We start from the raw sequence: 20,832 nt of genomic DNA, 5'->3' as shown, positions 1-20,832 counted from the left end.
TTCACCCAGAGCTCTGCTTTCACCGAAAAGTGAATATATATATATATATATATATCATTTAGCTTTGACTATATTCACAAAATAGAATGGCCATGTAGATGTCATTTAAATACATTTGCAAACCATGCTTCTGAATTTGGGGGGAAAGCACCTCTCAAGCAATTAACTGAAAATAACCATGTATGAAACAACCAAATCAAATGATGTATAGCTGTGAAACAATAATATGTCGTTATCATGCACAGTAACCTTCAGTAACGGTTGGTTCTGGAAGTCCGAACAAAAATATTTAAAACTTGGAAGACTTGTCTCATTGCTGTTTTCGTTTACTAACGTTTGTTTATTTAATGCAGTGATTCCCAAAGTTTTTGTCAGCCAAACCCCTCTGACAAAATATTTACTTGGAATCTCTGAAGAAGTTAATATTTCAGTAATTTAACAGCGCATTCTCATGTTTACTGTAAAAACCAAAACAAAGTAAAATCAAAACCCAATACATTTTTACATTAACTAAGCCTATGGTAACCTTTGTGTAATAGGCTATAATGTAATGTTTAATTGATTTTAAGAAGTTGATATAAAAATGGATTATAATTTATTTTTTATGTCAATATGGTATATTTAATAGTAAGTTTAAAATAAGTTAGACAAAAAGTAATCTAAAAATTAGTAAGAATACATTACCTAAAATGAGTAACCGTGCTAGATTACATTACTAACTATAATTTTCATCATGTAATCTGTAGTCAGTAATGGACTACAATTTGTAAGTAATCTACCCAGCACTGTATGTATATGCACACTTTATGCATTAAAGTACTTACTGAAGTTATGAAAGACAAATATAACATGTTGGAAAATTGATTTAAGATTTTAATATATGAGATATAGTTGAGCATTGGCTTCTTAAATATGAAGGACAAAAATGATAGCACTAACAAAAGAAGTGGGACCATTTATTCCCCTTTCCCACAGTTAACAATGGTGAGAAAAAAAAATGACATTAGAGCAGTAAAGCTGAAGGATGCACAAAGATATGCCTTTGAATACATTTGACCATGTAATTTCTCATCCAATAAGTGCAGCAGATCTAGATGATCAAAAAGTAAAACTGCATGAAGTTAACAGGAAGACAAGAGTTTTAGTTTTTAGGAAGACAGCGACAGGAGAACTAGACTACTGGGTCATTGGATCAGTAGAATTTTTTTAAATACATTGTATTACACCAATCAGTTAGTCAACCTGTTTAATTAGTTTGCAACCACCTTGATCCATTACGATCAAATTTAAATGCAGGGACTATTATACAAATAGAAATACTCATTAAGCACCAGGGCACTGACAAATATCTCAGGATGCTAATGTATATTTAAAACCATTACAATGTGTTGTAAATAAAAAATCCCAATTAAATAATCCCAACAAACCATCTACACAAGGAATCATGCAGATACATCCATATAGTCATTTCCTTCTCCAGCATACCTGTAAATGCACATGGCATGCATGCAAAGCTTTAATCACATCTTAATTTGACTATATGTTCAAAACAGAGCATTTTCCATTCAGCATCTAAACATTTAAAAGAACAGAAGGCATTAGCATTCCCCGCAACACTTAAGTGTTATGTGCTTCAGATGTGCCTGTGACCTAGATGCCACATTTAAAATTGATTTTCAGTCACCCTATAAGACACATTTGTAAAAAGCTACATGGAAAAACAAGTAAAGATGTGAAGCATTGATGGGTTTTCTGTTATAAGCATTTTCTTGTCATTTTCTTTACCTTCTTTAATGGTTCTCTACACTTATTCTTGGTTTCTCTACACTTACAGTTTCAAGTCATTATGACGGTCTCATGTGATTCATGTTTTAAGTTAGTGTGGTGAATTATGATCAACTATTTTAAAGGTCTTTTAAATTGAAAAAGATCACATTTCATTTTACATGTTAAGAGTATTACCATACTGTAAGCATTAACATTAAGTTTGTTTCCAGTTCAGTGAAATTATCCTTTAGGCAACTCCGCTTCTATAAACAGTAGCAAAAACAGGAATTTCAGGGGAACAGCTGGTAATTTCTTTTTTTTTTTTTTTTTATTAACTTGATCTCTCATCTTACAACAAAATTTTGCATAAACACAATGCAGCTTGTCTAATTAATTGCATAATTCACTAATTTCTAGAAACTTCCCATTAGCAAGAACCAATTATGAAACTGTGTGAGAGAAACAGAGGACCCCAGATTTAATAGTACCCATTTATTATGACCATATGGAGCAAGAGTAAAACACCCTGACCAGTCTCTGTTCCTTTTAGCCCTTTCCAGGTCATGTGGTAGGAGGCACTTGATAGCTAGCATGGGCAAAGTTTATGTTGGGCTTACCAGGTAACTAGAAAAACCAAGCAACCATGCTTCCCCCCATTACTGGATGTGGCTTGAAGCTCTTAAACACTGTGTGCAGTTGTTTCACTTCCAGTCATTTAAAGTCTTTTTGTCAGAAACATACAAATTCAATCAGTGAAAGCAAAAATACTTTGGTCGTAATCATTTTCCCGATGTACATTACGTGTATTTATCATCAAATTATACTTAGTTTTAATACAATCTGAGTAATGCTTTTCTTCACAAATGGTCCTATTGTGCAATTCAGGTTTTCAAAATTAATTCTGTGATATTGTTCCATTAATAAAAAAAGGTGGCTTTATCATTCATTCTTAATGAACTGCAGATTAGGTCGCAGATTAAAACGTTGACTCAGGGAAAAACAACACTGGACTGCTGGGAAACAAAATGCATCAACTATATGCATGAGCCAACCAAGAGTAAATCACAGCAAAATAAAACTTCAGTTCAAGTTGAATGATTAGGTGGGAAATCCCGCTGCAGCTAATTTCCTAGTAGGTCATACTTTAAGAATGAGGAAAAGGGGAATGAAAGCACGGTCCGATTTCTTTGGCAGTACAGCTCTGCGTCCACAGAGCGGATGGACAGAGGGCTGAGGAGGTAGAGAGCTAGTCAAAAGCTTCTACCCATATTGTTTATTTCATATGGGATGGAGACGATGTTTGCCTATAATTTTCCCCTTCACCCAACCACCATCCTGTAGTTAAGGCTATTGGTGTTCAGTGTGACATCCTGATCTCACTGCTGAAAAGTCTGTGCCGATAAAAAAAGGGTCAAACGGAAGGTGTTCGTATATTTTCAAGCAACGATTGGACTGTCGGAAAGGAGAGTAACGCCCTCCCCACACCCTTGCTGGCACGGAAGCAGGCATAACCCAGAAGCCCCCACATGGCTCCTTTCAACACATTGCGTACTACCCAGCCAAATCGAGACGGTGGAGCCACGCTAAAAGGAAAAGAAAAAGATTTTGTCATGATATATCTGGTGCTATTGGATACCAAAGTACATGCAGCTGTGTCGGTACGTACCTCATGATCTCATGAATATTGAGCTCTTCATCCCAGTTCCTCTCAATACCAGGAACATGACCCATCCCGACCACTCCAACCACCACAGCAGGCACTTCTGAAGAAAAAAAAGAGAGCGTCTGAACGAGAGGTTTCATATAACAATTAACATGACTCCAAATATGTTTCTTGCTTGAATGAAGCACTGGCAGTTTTATTTTAGCATAATTTATATACTAATATAGCATACATTTATTATTTTAAATTAGCCTTTATTTTAATATTTTAATTTTCAGTTTTAATTTTAGTAATTTTGTTATGTGCGTTTGCCATTATTACTAATTTTAGTTTTTATTTTTAAAATATTTCTATTTAGCTTTAATTCAGGTTTAATCTGGGTTTCATTCAGGTTTACTTCAAATTTTAGTACTTCAAATTAAAGGTAACAGTTTTAAGTTTTTCATCTAACATTTTATTTCCGCAATAATAATCACAAGTGATTTTTTTTTTATTGTTTGCCCACAGTATCAAAATAACATTAACAGTATCACATCATATATTCATGTTACAGAATGTACAAAATCTAAAAGATAAGCAAAAATAAATGGTGGGGAAAAAGCAAAGAAAAAACTAATGACACAAAGAATGATCACACCATTTTAGAGCAGACTTAAAATAAGAATTAAACGAAAATTAAATAAGTTAAAAACTGCATGTACGTCAAGACAGCTCTTTTATGTATTCCCAAAGGGGAGACCATATCAGCCAGAATCTGTATGATGATTTTTGATGTTTATCATAGGTGAGCTTTTCAAGTGGCAACCACGTAGCAATCTGTGATATCCACATTTTGAAAGATGGAGCCTGTGATGCAGAGCAAAGTAACAAAAGGCATTTTTTAGCTAAATATATCAGGACAATAAATTGCATCATTTTGAAACAAACGGTTCACATTAAGATTCAATAAGTACAAAGCTGGTGTCATATCAAAGTTTAGTTCAAGAAGATCTTTCATTACCCTATGTATTTTCTTCCAATATGGCAAAATTTTGTCACAGTACCAAAAACAATGAATGAATGTACCTTTATATTTTTTACACTTGAAACACAGGCCTGTAGCATTGATAAACATCTTCTTAATACACATCGGTGTAAGACACAAGTGGTTTTTAAAAGTTTTAGTTTAGGTTTTATTTAAAGGGATAGTCTACCCAAAATTGAAAACCGTCATAATTTACTCATCCTTGTGTCTTTCCAAACATGTTTGACTTACTTTCTTCTGTGGAACTTAAAAGCAGATTTGTTGGAAACCAAACATGGACAAAAATACAATGGAAGTCAATGGGAACCGAAACTGTCTGGTTACCAACATTTTTCAGAAATATCTTTTTATAATCCAAGAAAAAAAAGTCAACTAGGTTTAGAATGACATGAGGGTGATTAAATGACAGAAATGTATGACACTGAGCATACCACAATATGTATTTTTAAATTCAAGAAATTTCCCTAGATCAAATTAACATCACTATCACTTCACAGCAGGGCAGTGGAAAAGACTGCGGCATGCAGTACTCACTCTCAGCGTTAGGAGGCGCCTCCACACAGCGCGCTGCTTGTCTAAGCGTGTGTGTGAGGTAGATGTCTCGTTCTGCAACAATAGTGCGGTGGAGGGCTGGAAACTCGCCAATCATTTCTGACATGGTCTGCTCCAGAAGGTCCTTTTGTTTACATTTCTCTACATCCTCCTTGCTGATAAGAGCAAGAACACATACCAAAATAAGATTCATGTAAATTTCAACCAAACAAGAACATGTCCAGGCCATATTTCAGCTACAATAAAAAATCATGTTTTGCTTAAATAAAACGAAGCCTATATTTAGGACCATTACTTTTACGACAATTATTGTCTTTAAAATAATGGTCCTAAATAAAGGCTTCATTAAGCTTGTTGGAATTTCATGCTTAAAATTTTATTTAATTCAGACTTAAATTAGATTTAATTTAGTAAAATGTGCCTTTATTAAAAATATAAATAAAAATGTAAAGGCTGTCGATCAATTGAATTGCTTTTGAATATATTTGTTTTAAATATTAAATTAATAATGTTGATTAACTAAATTAAATTACAAATCATTTTTGTTAATAAAAAAGCCCTCAAATTAATTTAAAAGTCATTACTTTGGCAGAAGAAATCTTATTGGATTGGACACACACTATAAAAGTGTCTTTAACATTATATTAACATCTTATTTGGTTTATTTCTTATCACTGAACCTAAGCTTATCGCTTCTAGACCACAACTATCCATTTCGCAGAAATTTCTTTTATGTACACATGCAGACTGGCATCTTTGGCCGTCGTGTCTTGGTGTTTTCCTGTCTCGTTTTTAAGACACCATATGAAGTTTTAGATTCTAAGAGAGTTCTTAAAAACGTCAAGAAGTGATAAATGTGCATATAAAGACAAAGTGGTGTAGACTTGTACCTGATGGGGTCAGAGAGGAAGCACAGGCCCCAGGCCAAACGAGCCTTCTGCCACAGGCTGAGAGCAGCTATTGCACGCTTAAAGGTTACTGGAATGGGCCGATCCCCAAGATGAAATTTACAGAAGGGCACTTTTCCTGCCTGCATTGGGTAAAACAGAAGGAAATGCATATTTTATTTATGCAGACCAGTCTTCGCTGTGACATGCACTGCGGTGTCCACAGGTTTCATGTTTCAGGTTTCGTGACTACGTGCATTTACGGTTCTTTGATAATTGGTGACATCTGCTGGGAGTCAGAAGCGAGTGCATGAGATACAGTGCATGTCAGGACCATGAGGACTGCGTAAGTGAGCGAGAGCATGTGCATTCACACGGACCTCCTTAAAGGCTTCTCTAAACTCTCCTCCGGGGGCCATGCCCAGCTGTTCTGTAATGTGAGCCGAGACTTTGAGCAGCAAGATCTGCATGAGGCCAGACATCACTCCATTCTGACATGAGAAATGAGAAAACAGAACCGAGAGTAAAAATGAGGTTAGACTAGTAACATGTCGATAAATGAATGCAGAGGAATGTGTTTGACAATATAATAACTATGTCATGGCTGACCTGTTTAATGGCCTGCTGGACCTTCTCCAAGTTAATGTCTTTAGCCTCTTTTAGCAGCGTCTTCTCATCCATCTTAAGCATGGATACTCTATACTGGCATAGCTCCACCACCACAACATCTGGCTGTACCGCTCGGATCGTCTGAAACAGAGCACACCGTATCAAAACAGCATTTGATCAATCAGTAGAACTGATGCTAGTCTATAAAAAGAGAAAGCCAATTCTTACAGTGGCAACATCCTTCTTGCTGCTGTCGCTGAAGTGGGCAGTGCCAACCAGGTACACAATACTGCCCTCAGGTGTGGTCAGACGCGTCACGGTGTCCGGCAGATCTGGCTCCGTCTGTCGGCGCTGGGTACGCATTTGCCACAACACTTCCACTGTCTCAGAGTCCGCTAAACAGACAAAAACATTTTCAAGATCAAAACAAATATTATTTATCTCAAGAACATAAGAGGTGGAGCAAGAACACTTCTTTTTATATACACTTTATGGCCACAGTAGAGGCATAGCTACCAGAAAAGATTTTTAGAGTACTAGTTTCAGAACTGAAAATCAGAAATGGAAATGGAAAATGAGTCGTAAACAAAAGTATGTAAATAGCCTTCTTTCCATATGAGCTCATAATCAAAAGAAAACGTTGCATGTAAACCAGACAGAAATGGAAAGATCAGTCATGTGATCTGCTTTTCAAGCAGTACTGGAGCACAAACATAGGAAGGTTGAGCTTTAGAAAACATATGGTTTGATCTTTTGTGGTGGTGTGACATTTGAAAAAAGTTGAAAACTTGAAATAGTTCAAATCGGCTTAATTTTCTAACTTAGATGAACTAAACTCGTTAGTTTAGCAATTAAATGTGCACTGGAGCAGTGCTACTACTGTTAACAAAAGTTAAATAGAAAAAAACCCAAAAACATTTAAACAAAACTTTAAAAAAAAAACTAAAAACATAACTGGGGAAATAGAAACTAAAATAAATTGACTCTACAAAGTTTCTGAAACATGGCATATTATAAAACTTGAAAGCTTTACAACCCTCCTGCATTAAAAATGAAAATGCCACTAGACAGCAATAACACTAGACTGTGCTGAGAAATTTAATTACAATTTTAATCGTACCAGTTAGAACAAAGTTGGTAGCTCTAAAATACTATAACTAAAAACAAAATGAAATTAGAAGAAAAAAAACTAAAATTAAGTATGATAAAGTGAAAACTAACAATAAACCCAACTGAAAAGATCAATTTTATTAAATTTATTCATATTAGTTAATTAATAAAACATTCAAAACTCTAACAACCCTGCACTGAACAATGAGAGTTTTGAAATGATACAATATTACACCTTTGCCAATAAGATTAATTTTGAGGACTACACAGCACCATTTCTTACAAAATCATATAAAAGAAAATTGGGATTTGTAAACTTTAAATCAGAGACTACTCACAGAGTCCAAGAGGAAATGGAGGTTGTGTATCATCTTCTGCTTGGCCAACTGAGTCATCCTAAAAACAAAAATGATGCATAATAATCTACATATTTCTTTATATAAACACATTCTGAAAACGTACACAAAACCGGTGCTAAAAAGCTCGGCATTCACTTCTAGGAACTGCCGTTTTGTTTTCAAGGTTGAGCGAATTATATCTTGAGCAGTTTTAAAGTTTCAGTAAAACAAAGAATGCTGTACATATTTCTCCATCATGGGAAATGCCCACCTAAACAAACAAAAGACCATTATCCAATACTTTCAGTTACCCACAAGGCGGCAATAAAGAGACTATATGTACATTAAACAAGAATGAAAGTGAATGAAAAGCACAGAAAACTGAATCACTGAACCACAACAGATGCCATTTCAATTTAGCGGCATGTGTTTATGACTTGAATCAAATCCTCCTTAATAATTACAGATAAACATCCATCATAATGAAAGTAAATTAGTTTATAAATACTTCTAGTGAATTTCTCATCCTGCCAAAGACAAAACAAAACCTACAAGCTCTTAATTCTATACCTCCGAGTTGTTGTCCTGATCCATTGTCCACTGTTCAGTAAAACCTCAACCTGAAATAAAAGATCATATGAGTCAGACACAAAAACAATGCACATAATATGACTCCACCAAATGGCACTGAGACGTTCAACAGATTTGAAGAGCTTTGGAAGGCTGTGTACTGGCCTGTTGGAAATATATGCCTCAACACTAAACCAGACACTGTTTAATTAAAGGATTTCTAACTTTTCTGACTTGTGCAGTTGGGTTGGTTGAGTAAAGTGAGTCATCAGACTTGATTATCAGCCAGCCATCTTGCCTCGTGCAATTACACCACGTATACTTTTCGAACTACTGTGATTCCAGCACAACATGATTCGTTTTTGTTTTGATGAGGGTTCAGATCTGATAACTATCTTTTAAGTTGCACAACAAAGCGTTTTATGTTGACCATGTAACAGATCTAATCCTACAGAAGGCAGACATTAAAGGTGGCAACCTGCTGTCATTAGACCACCTGGTTAGCACACCAAACTCAATTCAGACAGCGTACAGTTTCTAGCTTTTAAAATGCTTTTGTAAGCAGTTAAATTTCATAGAAAAGCCGAGCACATTTTAAATTTAAGTTATAAACAGTCAGTCCAAACAGAAGGTAAAACTAAACCGCAAAATCTGATGCAATATTAGCTGCAGTCTCAGCCACCACTTCGAAAAAGCAGCAAACATAAAAATAACTCTTACATTTGACTTGGCAGACAGCTTGTCCACTCTTCCCACGAAAGTAACGGATCGGATTGGACCACGGTCGGACAGTCAGTTGTACTGAGGGATGATTCTTGACAAGGTAGTTCGGCTACAGGCTAACTGCGCACACATCCACGCAGCTGTTAGCTGATGCTATGCTAATATAAGCTAAGCCCCTTTAAAAACTTTAAAGAACTAGCTAACAATACTTATTTTGGCGCGCCGTGACGATTATAATATTGCATCTTATTATAGAGATATTTAAATAATACTAAAACTACCACATTGACTGTAGTTTATTTGCTAGCCTCGGCAAAATGAAATGATTAAAGTTAGAGCTACAGTTCAGAAGCTTGCATGACTCTGTAGCGCCGCCTGTAATTGCAATGCTTTCTGGGTAATGTAGTGTATATAGGATGATAGCGAATGAGGCCGTGTAAACATGATTTTGTGTGGGAAAAAGTCGGGTTTATACTTAATCTATATTAATCCATATAACAAAAGTAGGCAGTATAATTTAAACATTACCCTGCTAAACTGTTTTAAAAGGAACTATTGTAATCCAAATTGTATCTTTTGTAAGTGCTTGCTACACTGTTACAAAAAAAAAAAGTTAAAAAGTAGGCCTAGATGTAACATTACATTGACTCACGTTTGTGCTTTCTGAAACAAAATGCGGTTACAATCTGCATTGTTTATTTTTTGTTTTAAAAAAATAGAAATTTTCACAGCTTAAGTAGATATTTTATCTTACGTTTAAAACAGATTACATTGGTCATTTGTGAGGTGCAATTTATCCTTGTCATTCAGATAATATTATAGTAACTCTAGACAAAGTTTGAAAAAAAAAAAAATAAATTGTTTATTATGGTAACTACAATACATTCGTTCAAACCGGAAACCGTAGCAAAACGGTGCACACCGGTTTGAGCTTGAACTTGCCCCTGGTGATGGCCGCCGTCAACCAATGACCAAGCCCAAACGCAAAAAAAAGATTCATAGCCAATAAGGTGTTTCTATTTGGCTAAAAAGCATGGCTGCACATCTGAATTCTGTTAACAGACGACAGGTGGGATTTCTCATCATACTTGTTTCAGTGTTTTTGTGAGGTAGTAAGCATTTTATGCATGATAGAAAAAATTGCTTACAGCATCTTACAACATTGTGAACTTTATACACCCTTTTCGGAGGTTCACCTATAACAGAAATATCTCATCAAACATACACATTAGAGAGAGGCTAAAAAAGATAAAGGGCTGACCTATGCAAGACAGACTAGGTGATTCAAACTCACGAAAATGATGTAACATGCCGTATACTCGTGATAATCTAACATTTTCTCTTTTTAGCATAGATTTATTTATCTAAGCAGGTTACTTGGTTGAAATGCTGCAGTTCCATAAATATACACGTATTAAACACAAACATTTGTCAATAATTTGTGGCACAAAAATAAACAAAAAATAACATGAAATGGTGCTACAAAACAAATATTCATTTACAATGTTTCCCCTAAATGCAAAAACAAAACAAATAAGGTAACATGGCCATGAACTACCTTGTCTAACCCCATTTTAACATGTTGGCCATTAAGATTTCCAAGTTTGAGATCAGCACCCATAATACCATCAAATTATATTCACATCTTAAAATTAAAGCCTGGAAAATCAGGTGTGGTTCCTTCCCCTCTAATGGTATTGTCATTCATGATCTTTGTTCCCTGTATCACATTATCATTATCAAAATATTGCACTTGGATGCATGATATGTGCTAGAAAAACAGTGAGCTGCAGCAGCTATCTCTAAAATCAGTCTCATGCCTTGTGGTTAGAGGTGCTCTTGGATTCTAATTGTGCGCTTCTTGTATTCACTCACAATCATAAAAGTGTATTTTGGCAGGGCATTTGTTATACTTCACCACAAAATGCATAAGTGAATATCAAAGGTTTTAACTAGGATTTACAAAGGTGGAATGACACACAAACTGTGGGTCATGGTGATTTAGGTATCAAAAAGTTTGAAAGTGTCCAGCTGAAGAAGCTAAAATCTTTCCGTCACAACTCTGTCTGTTCAAAAAAGCTGGTATAAAGATCCATATTTCTTCTGACGATCCAGAGTTGAATGTCTTTGAGCACTTGACCCAAAGACCCAGAGTGATATAGTCTCGTTAAATAAGTGCACCAGAGGTGTGTGGATAAACACGCCATGTGACAGTCTTTTAAAAAAAAAAAACTTTTTTTTTATAAAGAATGCCTAAAATCTCTCATATTATCATTTTTTTTTCTGTACACCTCAGTATATACATTCCTAATGTGCCTATTATTGCGACAATAAGACATGAGGTTGCATATTTTAAGAATACATGTACTGCATTGGATACCTCAAGACATCTATATGAAACAGATGCTGATTGCAAAAAATTAAAAAAAATAAATAAAACACCAAACCATGTGGACATTGATGATACAGGAACAAATGGTGCTTTGTGCAAAATTCTGATGTGCCTTGCATTCATTTGGAATGTCATAGGGAACTCATTAACCCATAAGGTGAGCACCAAGGTCATGGGTGATTTTATTTTCCCTCAAACTACACACGTCTGAGTATGTGGATGTAAGGCTGGGAGATGATTTTGAAAGGTGCACTTAATATTAAAAATTAATAGTGTTTTTAATAATACACCAGTAACTGAAAACTCCAGTTTAACATAAATAAAAAATAATTAAGTGCACCTTTAAGAGTATAAAATGTTAAACATTGGCTTCCCCAATGCCCAGTAATCTTCATCTCTGAAAATGAAATGATCTGAGCTCCAGCCTTAATGGCATAACCATTAACATAACCCTAAAAACCGGCATATTCCTTTGTGCTTCAGTTCATATTCTAAGTGCTTTTGCATTTGTGTGTGAGTGTGTGTGCAGGTGTGTATCTGCATTTTCCTTTAACACTCTCCAGCAGCAATCAACTCGTCCGGTCTGGCTAGTCTGTCCCTTCTGTTTTGCTCCTCCTAGTCCTCACAAGGTGTGATGGATGCTCAGCAGCGGGTGTGAGGGGTTTCGACTAAAAGGCCCGGGCTGGCTCTCAGGCTCCGTCCGCTGGTTGAGAGGATCTTCAACCTTCGGGAAGTCTGGAGGAGGCATGCTGGGTGTTCCAACATTCATATATGATGCTGTGGAGAAGGCAGTGGTGGTGGACAGTGGAGTAGACTCTTTCTTCTCTAAGGGCACAAAAAGATGATAAAGAATTATTGGTAATACAAATATAAACCAATACATATTGTTTTATGTCTGATATTAAAATACAATTTTGTCTAAATAAATAATAATAAAAAACACCTAAACTAAAATCAGTTATTTTAAAGCCTACAAGTCAATTTATGCATAACAACATTTTAATGTACAGAGTAAAAATTGATAAATTCACTTTAAGATTTGCTAAAAATTTGACAGAACATGTGTAATTAAATTATTCCTGTTTTTTTTTTTTATTAACTTGAAATAGGCTTAAGTGGGTGAGTTAAGAAAATAGGAAAAATGTAAAAAAAATAGAGCAATCTATTGAATGTGCAATTGAGTACTGCAGGAATGGAGTCCTAAAACCCTAATCTAAAAGCATTTCTGCACTTCCCGTTCCATTATCCCAAAGACAGTGGGATTTTTGGAATCCCTGAAATAAAGCCTGTGGTTAACAAAAGCTCAAGATATTTTCATGTTTTATTCTATGGCATAAAATACACCAGTAATACCACCACCTTGTGATTTTTTAAGCTTTTATGTGTCTTGAAAAAGGCAAGAAGTCTAATAAGTGGGACTACAGAGACATCCAGATGTCTGAGACATTTAGAAGTGTGAGATATCCAGACGTCATCACACCAAACAGGAAAACTCATCTACTCACTAGTCCACTTTTACTGCCTCATTATGTTGATACTCACGCACTTGCTATAACTATTCTAATTCAAACTTTCTAACTTGTAAATTTTAAATAAAGATTTGAAAGTTGTAGGACACAATAACACTGGTGACATTTAAGTCATACAACCATTGTGTAGTTTATTTATAGCCTAACTTTGGCTTTTTACTTCTGGTGGCTGCATTTACACTTCAAAATTCATAAAAGTTGTATTAATTTGTGAAGATTACCTTAATGAACAAAATATGTAAGAATCATAAGCTTTTGTTGGTCACAGAGCTTGTTTTCTGCAATAATCCTAAAGAAAATGAAACAATCCTATTGGCGTTTTATCAAGGGAACTTCCAAGTTGGCCTACAAATATACACCATCCCTGCAGCGAACTCTTAACAACGCCAATATGGTACCAAATACATTGTGCATCCCTAGAGACAATCCAAGCATACCAGTATGAGAAGATGAAACATGTACAACTGTATGTGGACCCTCAATATACACATTACTGAGAGAGTGCTCAACAACAGGGGGTGGCTCAGGATTGACCGTTTCTGTTTTCGCTTTCTGGATGGTTAGCATGTAAGGATGAACATCCAGCGAGAGGTTAAAATTGTGTTTCTTCTCTATATTATTTGTTTCTGCAGCTGAAAAATAAAAGTAGGAATACGATCAGTGAAGGATTTGAATGACGTTCGCTATACTAACCAAAACCAGGTTTTACTATACCAGTACCTTTGTTAGTAGGAGGATGTTGTGTGCTCTTGCTGTCCAGAAGAGGAGCAATAATGCTATCTGCTACATACTTCCTTCGGACTGGTTTAGGTTTCTCTGCTTTTATGCTGTTTTCCAGTCTAGTTAGAGTCAAGGGTTCCTGTATAAAAGCAAAGAACTATGAGGTATATTTCACAAACAACAAGTAAGCTATTCATCAACTAAATATGAACAAGAACATCTTACCTTAAAAGGCTGTGGCAGAGGGTTAGATGTGGGGATCCACTTGATCTTCTTGCGCGGTCTTTTGATTACTGAGGGCTCTCCTCCCAATTCTCCCACACCGAGCACTGAAGGGTCCATACTGGGGTCAACAGTCTGGATCCCAGAGTCTCTCACAGTTGGAGTGGCATCGTGGTTGGATTGAGCCAACGCTGCCAGCAGCTGCCGCACCACATTATCATACATGAGGTCACTCTCGTTGGTGATAAAGTCCAGTCTGTTGAGAGACTTAATGTGGTCTCTGTTCTCATTACAGAACATGGCCAGAATGTTGATGTCGCAAAACTGTGACTTCTGCCAGCGGCGGCGTGTTTTAATGCCAACCTTGTGCAGCTTGTCGAAGACGAAATTTGACTTGCGCACTACAAACAAATGCAGCAAGTTCACAAGGATAATGAGGTTCATAGTACACAGCAAAGCGATGTCCACTGCGGCCATAATGCGTTGGAGCTGCACGGCTGATAGCTTGCAGTTAACATTTAGCCGCAGTTCAGGGATGCTGCTAGTGTCTGGCGGCTCGCCAAGCGCGCAAGTGAACTCGTTCTGCCTCTGACGGGCGTAGTAGGTGCTCAGGTACGTTATGGGTATTGAGCTGAGGCAGATGATGGCTAAATGTCGTGCCAGGTACAGCTTAGCCAGAAAGTTACTCTGCCCGCGGCGCTCAAGATACTTCTCAAACAGGTTCTGCTCGGGGCTCTTCTCCTTCTCTGCGTTCTCGATGATCTCCCGTCGCTCACGTTCCGTAATCCCCGGCCCCTTGGACTGGATCTGCTTCTCAATCTTGGGCGCTCTGCACTCGGCTGCCCTGTGGTAGCAGTTGTCGATCTCTTGAAGGAGGAAGTTGAGCTCAGAGGTGAGCCGAGTGGAGGCCAGGAACTCCCATCCCAGGGCAGGTATGTACATGATGCCTGTGAAGGCCAGCAGAGCGTAGGGCAGAAACTTGTGCTCAAACAAGGAGGGCCAAAGCTGGGGGTCGACGCCAGGCACTGCATCTCGAAGCTCTGTCCAGCAGTAGCCTCTGGCATACAGGGCCTGGTCGCGTGTGAAGTTGTGTGGGGTGTAGCAATATATAGATTCCTCTAAAAGAGAAGGAAAAATCCCACTTCAAAAAATATTTAGGATTTCTAAATAACAATCAATTAGATATCACTAGTGTTCATACCAAGAACTAGAATAAAGTTTAAATAATCTAATTATAAGGGAATAGCAAGGTTCGCACCACAACTATAACGATAATGACACAGAGGAACGATAGGTTTGGAATCGCTTTCAGAGCTATTTTTTTTTCCAGCTGATGAACAATAAAATATTGACAACCAGAATTCAAGGTCAAGCACTAAAATTACTGTAATTACTATTAATAAAACCTAAAATTGGACTGAAATAAATTAATAGTAATATTTAAAGTATATAGACTAAAAATTGAATTAAAATTAAAATGAAAACTGAAAATGTAAAAATAAAAGCTGGCTCAAAATAATAAAAATATTATAGTAAATAAATAATACAAAAATAACATGGACACTAATTTACTTATTTTTATAGTTATAGTTATTATTCTTGATGTTAACGGGAGATGAAATTTTAATTTAATCAACTACAATGTTATTTTTGTCGACAGTGCATTTCAGTCAAAATTAATTAATGGAATATATGATGTAATATTGACTAAATTTAAAGGATATTCTCATCAAAAGGTAAAAACTGCAACTAAAACTGTGTAAAACTGTTAAAAAATGAACACTTGATATTACAACTGACTCTATCCAGAAAAATCTGGCATTTGGTGTATCCAGCGGGGATTTGTTTCTAGTAACGAGCTGTCATCAGGTTGGAATGGGTTTAATGCATAGTATAAGGCAGCACAGGCCAATAATGATGAATCAGTGATAAAACAAATGCTACATTTGTCTGTGCCAGTTGGACAAAGATAGAGGTAGTTCTTTCACAGCCGCTGTAACTCCTATAGATGCCTCCACCTTATTCTGGGTCTCATTGGATTACACTCCTGCACAGAATCAATAATGTTAAGAAAGATAATATGGTCATAAGCTCTAGTTTAATAAAGCAAATACGTGTATGTTATATTTGGCGTGTCTATATGGGAATACAATCTTTATGGTTACAGGCTCTACTTTTTCTTTCAGTTTCAGATTGATTCAAATTATTATCCTTGCAATTTATCCTAAACAGCTTCAGCCAACACAACGATGAAGGCTTGGCCTTCACTAATCCTCATTCCTGATATATAACAGGTATTCCTATTATAGAAAAAATACTGCAATGTAGTAGCCCTCAAATGGTATGGAAAGGCAGTTTCATGGAAAGGAGTTCCAACTACAACTTTCGTAAGCGTAAATGTAAGTGTATCTCCAACAGTTATTCAGATTTAAGCTATACTGCATGTTTAGCCCAGCAGGGTTCTCAATGTTCAGTCACAGCCAGTTGGTGCTGCTATGCAGTAAGACTGACTCAGCGTTTAGAGTAAACACCCTTCTACCACCACAACCTCTCTTTATCTCTCTCTCTCTCTTTTCTTACTTAATCACCCCACAATCTTAAAAAACTTTTAAAAAACCCAAATCATTTAACCACTCCTTTGCTGGATAGCAGTGGACAGCAGGAATATAGAAAGTCCCATAGAGCGGTTAATAATGGCTCAACTTAATAAAACTTAAATCTGGCACTCTATCAGCAGTGCCATTCATGTTGTGTAATATTTCAGATTTAAAATTTTATGCCATGTCATCAATTTTTCATATGTATAAAGGGTGTTTTCTCTAAACATGTTTACATCCACACATTTTTATGAAAATTTTAGAATTTTGCATAAAGAATGCTGAATGGAAAAATCAAGATGATGTGATAAAAATGTGAATATGTACATTAAAACATTTAGGCCAGTGTTATTTTAGTATTAAAATAGTAGTAACATTTTAGTAGTAAAACTTGAGATTAGTTTTTATTTTTATATTTTCTGTTTTCATTTTAATTTTAGTTTAAGTTTTAGTCATTTGTGTTGCGTTCTTTGTCATTTTTATAATAAAAAAAAATGTCTATACAGTTTTTATCTAATTTTATTTCAGTTCTAGTTTTAGTTATTTTAGTACCATTTCAGTATCAAATAAAACAAAATGAAAATGAGAAATGTTGCTGAAATATTGTTTTTAATAAGTGTTTTTATATTTGATATATTTTTATATTTTATTTAAGTTTTATTTAATTTTTTTGTGGTTTTAGTATTAGCTTAAATTTTAGTTTTAGTTAACTATAATCCTGTTCTATTTGAGGTAGATAATGTTTTTAATTGGTAAGAAGTGCACAAACTAATGGAAATGCATGTACCAAATAAATCCCTAGATGTGCATCAGAAAGTCACGTGACTGAATAATTTACTCAGATTTTTGCTTACTATCACCATATCGCTGCTCATTTGCATAAAGTTAAGCTCTCCTATTCCTCACGTCCTCGGAAATCATCATCTCTTATTAAAAATGAATGGCATTCAAAACTCTTTCTCACTGCAAACCATAAGGTGTTCATTTGTCCATAATGCTGCGTAATGCCACTAACCTGCAAAGTTCCTTGTGAAAACTAAAGTGACCAGCAGTATAGGGATGATGACAGTTCCTATGGTCACAACCCGGTCAAAGGGCAACTCTAGTTTGAGCTGCACCATGAGACCCGCCAGCACACCGGCCTTCTCATCCTGTGTGGAACCCGGCAGGATCAACTCCTTCAGCTTCTCACCCGCAAGCAGAGCCGTGGCCATGTCCAAGTTCTGCTCGAAGATGTTCTGCATTCGGCACCAGCAGCCCGCTCGCCCCTAACCTCACAACACTCCTGATGGGACTTGAAGCTCCTCCTCCTTCACCCAACCCGTCAGCCACTGGATTGGCTGAGGGCTTTTCCCTGCAACAATATAATGAGTGATATGTAAGAGGTGTTGACTTGAAGGATGAAAGTGGATCTTCTAAGAGTCACAAAGGAAGCTTTGTGGTCAGCCTGAGTTGATGGGTTATTGATGGCTGATCTTGTCAGAGGTAGACTGAAGAGAGGAAAATCAGAGTTGATTTGCTGCTTATATTGACAGCTGGGATGACTTTCTCATCATATCTATTCCACTTCTGCAAAAACCTGTAAGTGAACGGATACAGATTATCAAGAAAAAGTAAAGCTACTGTAATCTGTGAGAGTAAATTGCATTTGATTTTGCATGTTCAGGCTCTATGAAAGTGCAGGTTCCTTTAATTCAGTAACCAGTGGAGTGTGCCTATCTGCAGAGTCCTTTGAGAGCGTGCACTAGTGACAAGGACAAAAAACACAATGACATCCTACTAGAGGCTTAGACAGTCCAGATTAGAGTGCAAAGATTGTACACTGTTGTTCTTTAACTCATTAGAAAGTTTTACGGCATTATTTCTGAACTACATGGAAGCTTGATATGTTGCAGTGTCTTTGCCCACGGTATAAAAACACAGACAAGAAAATAGCTGTCGTACATTTCGAAAATCAATATATCTCGCTTTGAGCTCAAGAAATCAATAAGGAGCAGCTTTCTAACAAATGGAAAGAACAAAAATGGCAAGAACCCCACGTTTGTAAGTTAACTTTATTTTTGTGATGAAGTATATCAGTTTTTCAACTGAATGCACTATAGGTGTTTTATGTTCATCTTTAATGTACACTAAACAATGCCTTTATCGTCAGAGCTGTGTCACCATAGTTGGTAATTAATTGTTCTGACATAAAAATTTGGTGTGTTTGTGATTGACTTGGTTTTATTTATGTAAATAAAAAAAATATTAATATAGGTTTTTATTAACATATTTATATTGTTTTGATTAAAAAAAAATAATAATAAATATTTAATTACATTTAATATATATACAGCCTGTAACATAAATGCAGGGTTAAATGTCTTTGTATATTTCATTGGACAAATCTAGTTGACTCCATCTGCATTGAAGTTTAAAAAAATTAAATTTTCTTTCTTTTTTTTTTTCAATTTTGTTGAAAAAAACAATCTGTAACCATCAGTGTTGGGGAAAGTTACTTTTAAAAGTAATGCATTACAATATTGCATTAAAAAAATACATGATACTATATACGGCATGAGTGAAAGAGAGACGGAGAGGACTGGGTTGCATTGACTCTCATCTGATGTCACATACCTGTCAGATTACTCGATTATACTGAGGAACACGCAGAGCCCGAATCCTATGCTCAATCATCAACACCAAGAAAGATCTCCTCACAACGTCCAACAGATCCCCCCCAAAAAAACAAAGGACGCGGATGCTGTGACTTGTGCTTTAGTGTTGAGCATCCCCGGCGTCTGAAGAGTTAATCTGCAGTGCGGGCGAGCCGTTTCAGCTTGTATCCGGGCACACACACCGGTTTGTTCCGCTTCTCGCCATCCCTCTCACCCTCCCCTGACAAACCTCACACACTTCTCCGGTTTACACCATCATCTCCACACAGACCTTCAAGGAGATACATTGTCGTTGCTTGTTTGCCTTACACGAGACGTTATAATATATTGCTAGTGTGCTTGTGTGGAAACGCAAGCGATACATCTGGCTTAATAACAATAATAATAAAAGGAGACATTATGAAATCATAAAGATATGTATTAGATTCAACTTTTCCCCCCGTATGGTCTACTGCTGTCCTTTATTTACTGTATAATCAGTTTTGTTTTGCATTGTGCTGTATGTTGTTGTGCATTAAAATACAGTATTTCTTGCACAAGATTCTATTCTATTTATCTTATGTATTTTTTAATGTTACTGTAGGGTGACTGAAATCTGTAAAGATGTTTAGGTTACACTGCAGTAGCTTTTTTGTCATATTATAGGCTGCTTTTTATTTTATAGCAAAATATACAGCTTACGTGCTAATTAATTAATTAATTAATTCACCCAAAAAAAAAGAAAATTCTCTCATCATTTACTCACTATCACTGTCCATATAATTTAAGGTCACCAAAATGGTTTGGTTGCCAGCATTCTTCTAAATCATGAGCAAACATACTGAGCTGTTGGGTCACTTTCTGGAATAAGTAATTCACATTTCACGTAAACGATCTTTAAAATTTTATTGATCTACAATGACATAACAAGATGCATATATTTATACAAAAATAAAATCTAACAAAGTAAAAATGGTTGCATGTAGCAAGGCACTGAACAGTAATATGGTCCATTAAAGTGTTAGAATTATTGAAAGCATCATATATTAGGTCCCCTACTCTTCTAGCTTCTGACATGTGGGTTTTCTAGATAATGCATTACAAGTGCTGTAGATTGTACATGCATGGTGTGTTCACCATTTATTTGCATATAAATTTGCTCAGCCATTCACTCATCACATATGATTCTAATTTCTATATTCATGATTGTGACACAAGTTTTAGGATCTTTACAAAAGACTTTCAAAACCAACCACACATTTTGACTTGTTGGTACTTTTTCTTACTAAATTATCATTCAGTAATATCTTTGACAAACATACACTATAACGTTCAAAAGTCTGGGGTCAGTATGACTTGAAAATATTTTTGAAAGAACTCTCATGCTCAGCAAAGCTGCCTTTATTTGATTAAAAATACAGTAAAATCAGCAATATTATGAATGTTATTACAGTTCAAAATAACATTTTTCATTTTTTTTATATATATATTTT

General features: G+C 35.9%; 2 protein-coding genes across 6 annotated transcripts; both read right to left on the bottom strand.

Moving 5' to 3' along the window:
* Positions 1 to 944: 944 nt before the first annotated feature.
* Positions 945 to 9,648, bottom strand: LOC107749285 (traB domain-containing protein). 5 transcript variants are annotated; one of them, XM_016564384.1, is made up of 10 exons: positions 9,241 to 9,648; positions 8,521 to 8,570; positions 7,951 to 8,008; positions 6,731 to 6,897; positions 6,503 to 6,643; positions 6,274 to 6,384; positions 5,897 to 6,036; positions 4,989 to 5,161; positions 3,434 to 3,530; positions 945 to 3,350 (listed from the first exon to the last, which is right to left on the bottom strand). In XM_016564384.1, the coding sequence occupies exons 2-10, from the start codon at positions 8,542 to 8,544 to the stop codon at positions 3,179 to 3,181; spliced, it is 1,083 nt and encodes a 360-aa protein (XP_016419870.1). In that variant the 5' UTR covers positions 8,545 to 8,570; positions 9,241 to 9,648; the 3' UTR covers positions 945 to 3,178. The 5 variants fall into 5 exon arrangements, with proteins under 5 accessions (XP_016419870.1, XP_016419872.1, XP_016419871.1 ...); XM_016564386.1 differs by having other exon boundaries at positions 6,731 to 6,894; XM_016564385.1 differs by lacking the exon at positions 9,241 to 9,648 and adding an exon at positions 8,686 to 8,725.
* Positions 9,649 to 11,486: 1,838 nt separating this feature from the next.
* Positions 11,487 to 18,666, bottom strand: LOC107749283 (pannexin-2-like). Its single transcript, XM_016564381.1, has 5 exons — positions 17,719 to 18,666; positions 14,110 to 15,224; positions 13,885 to 14,023; positions 13,602 to 13,796; positions 11,487 to 12,460 (listed from the first exon to the last, which is right to left on the bottom strand). The coding sequence occupies exons 1-5, from the start codon at positions 17,945 to 17,947 to the stop codon at positions 12,258 to 12,260; spliced, it is 1,881 nt and encodes a 626-aa protein (XP_016419867.1). The 5' UTR covers positions 17,948 to 18,666; the 3' UTR covers positions 11,487 to 12,257.
* Between the last annotated feature and the right edge of the window lie 2,166 nt (positions 18,667 to 20,832).

This window comes from Sinocyclocheilus rhinocerous, unplaced genomic scaffold (genome assembly GCF_001515625.1).
Source record: "Sinocyclocheilus rhinocerous isolate Xijiao unplaced genomic scaffold, SAMN03320098_v1.1 scaffold1311, whole genome shotgun sequence".
NCBI classification, from domain to species: Eukaryota; Metazoa; Chordata; class Actinopteri; order Cypriniformes; family Cyprinidae; genus Sinocyclocheilus; species Sinocyclocheilus rhinocerous.
Note: the sequence above shows the minus strand (reverse complement) of the source record. Positions and strands in the feature narration are given on the sequence as shown.

Bases quoted from the DNA above. Each gene is read 5' to 3' on its own strand.
- LOC107749285 (XM_016564384.1), bottom strand. From the start codon at position 8,544: ATGGATCAGGACAACAACTCGGAG. The intron at 6,644-6,730 runs GTAAGAATTGGC...GCTCTGTTTCAG, and splicing joins GCAAGAAGGATGTTGCCACT to ACGATCCGAGCGGTACAGCC. The intron at 3,531-4,988 runs GTGAGTACTGCA...TTTTTTCTTCAG, and splicing joins GGCGCCTCCTAACGCTGAGA to AAGTGCCTGCTGTGGTGGTT.
- LOC107749283 (XM_016564381.1), bottom strand. From the start codon at position 17,947: ATGCAGAACATCTTCGAGCAGAACTTGGACATGGCCACGGCTCTGCTT. The intron at 15,225-17,718 runs GTTAGTGGCATT...CTTCTCTTTTAG, and splicing joins TTTCACAAGGAACTTTGCAG to AGGAATCTATATATTGCTAC. The intron at 14,024-14,109 runs GTAAGATGTTCT...GCTTTTATACAG, and splicing joins CTCTGCCACAGCCTTTTAAG to GAACCCTTGACTCTAACTAG.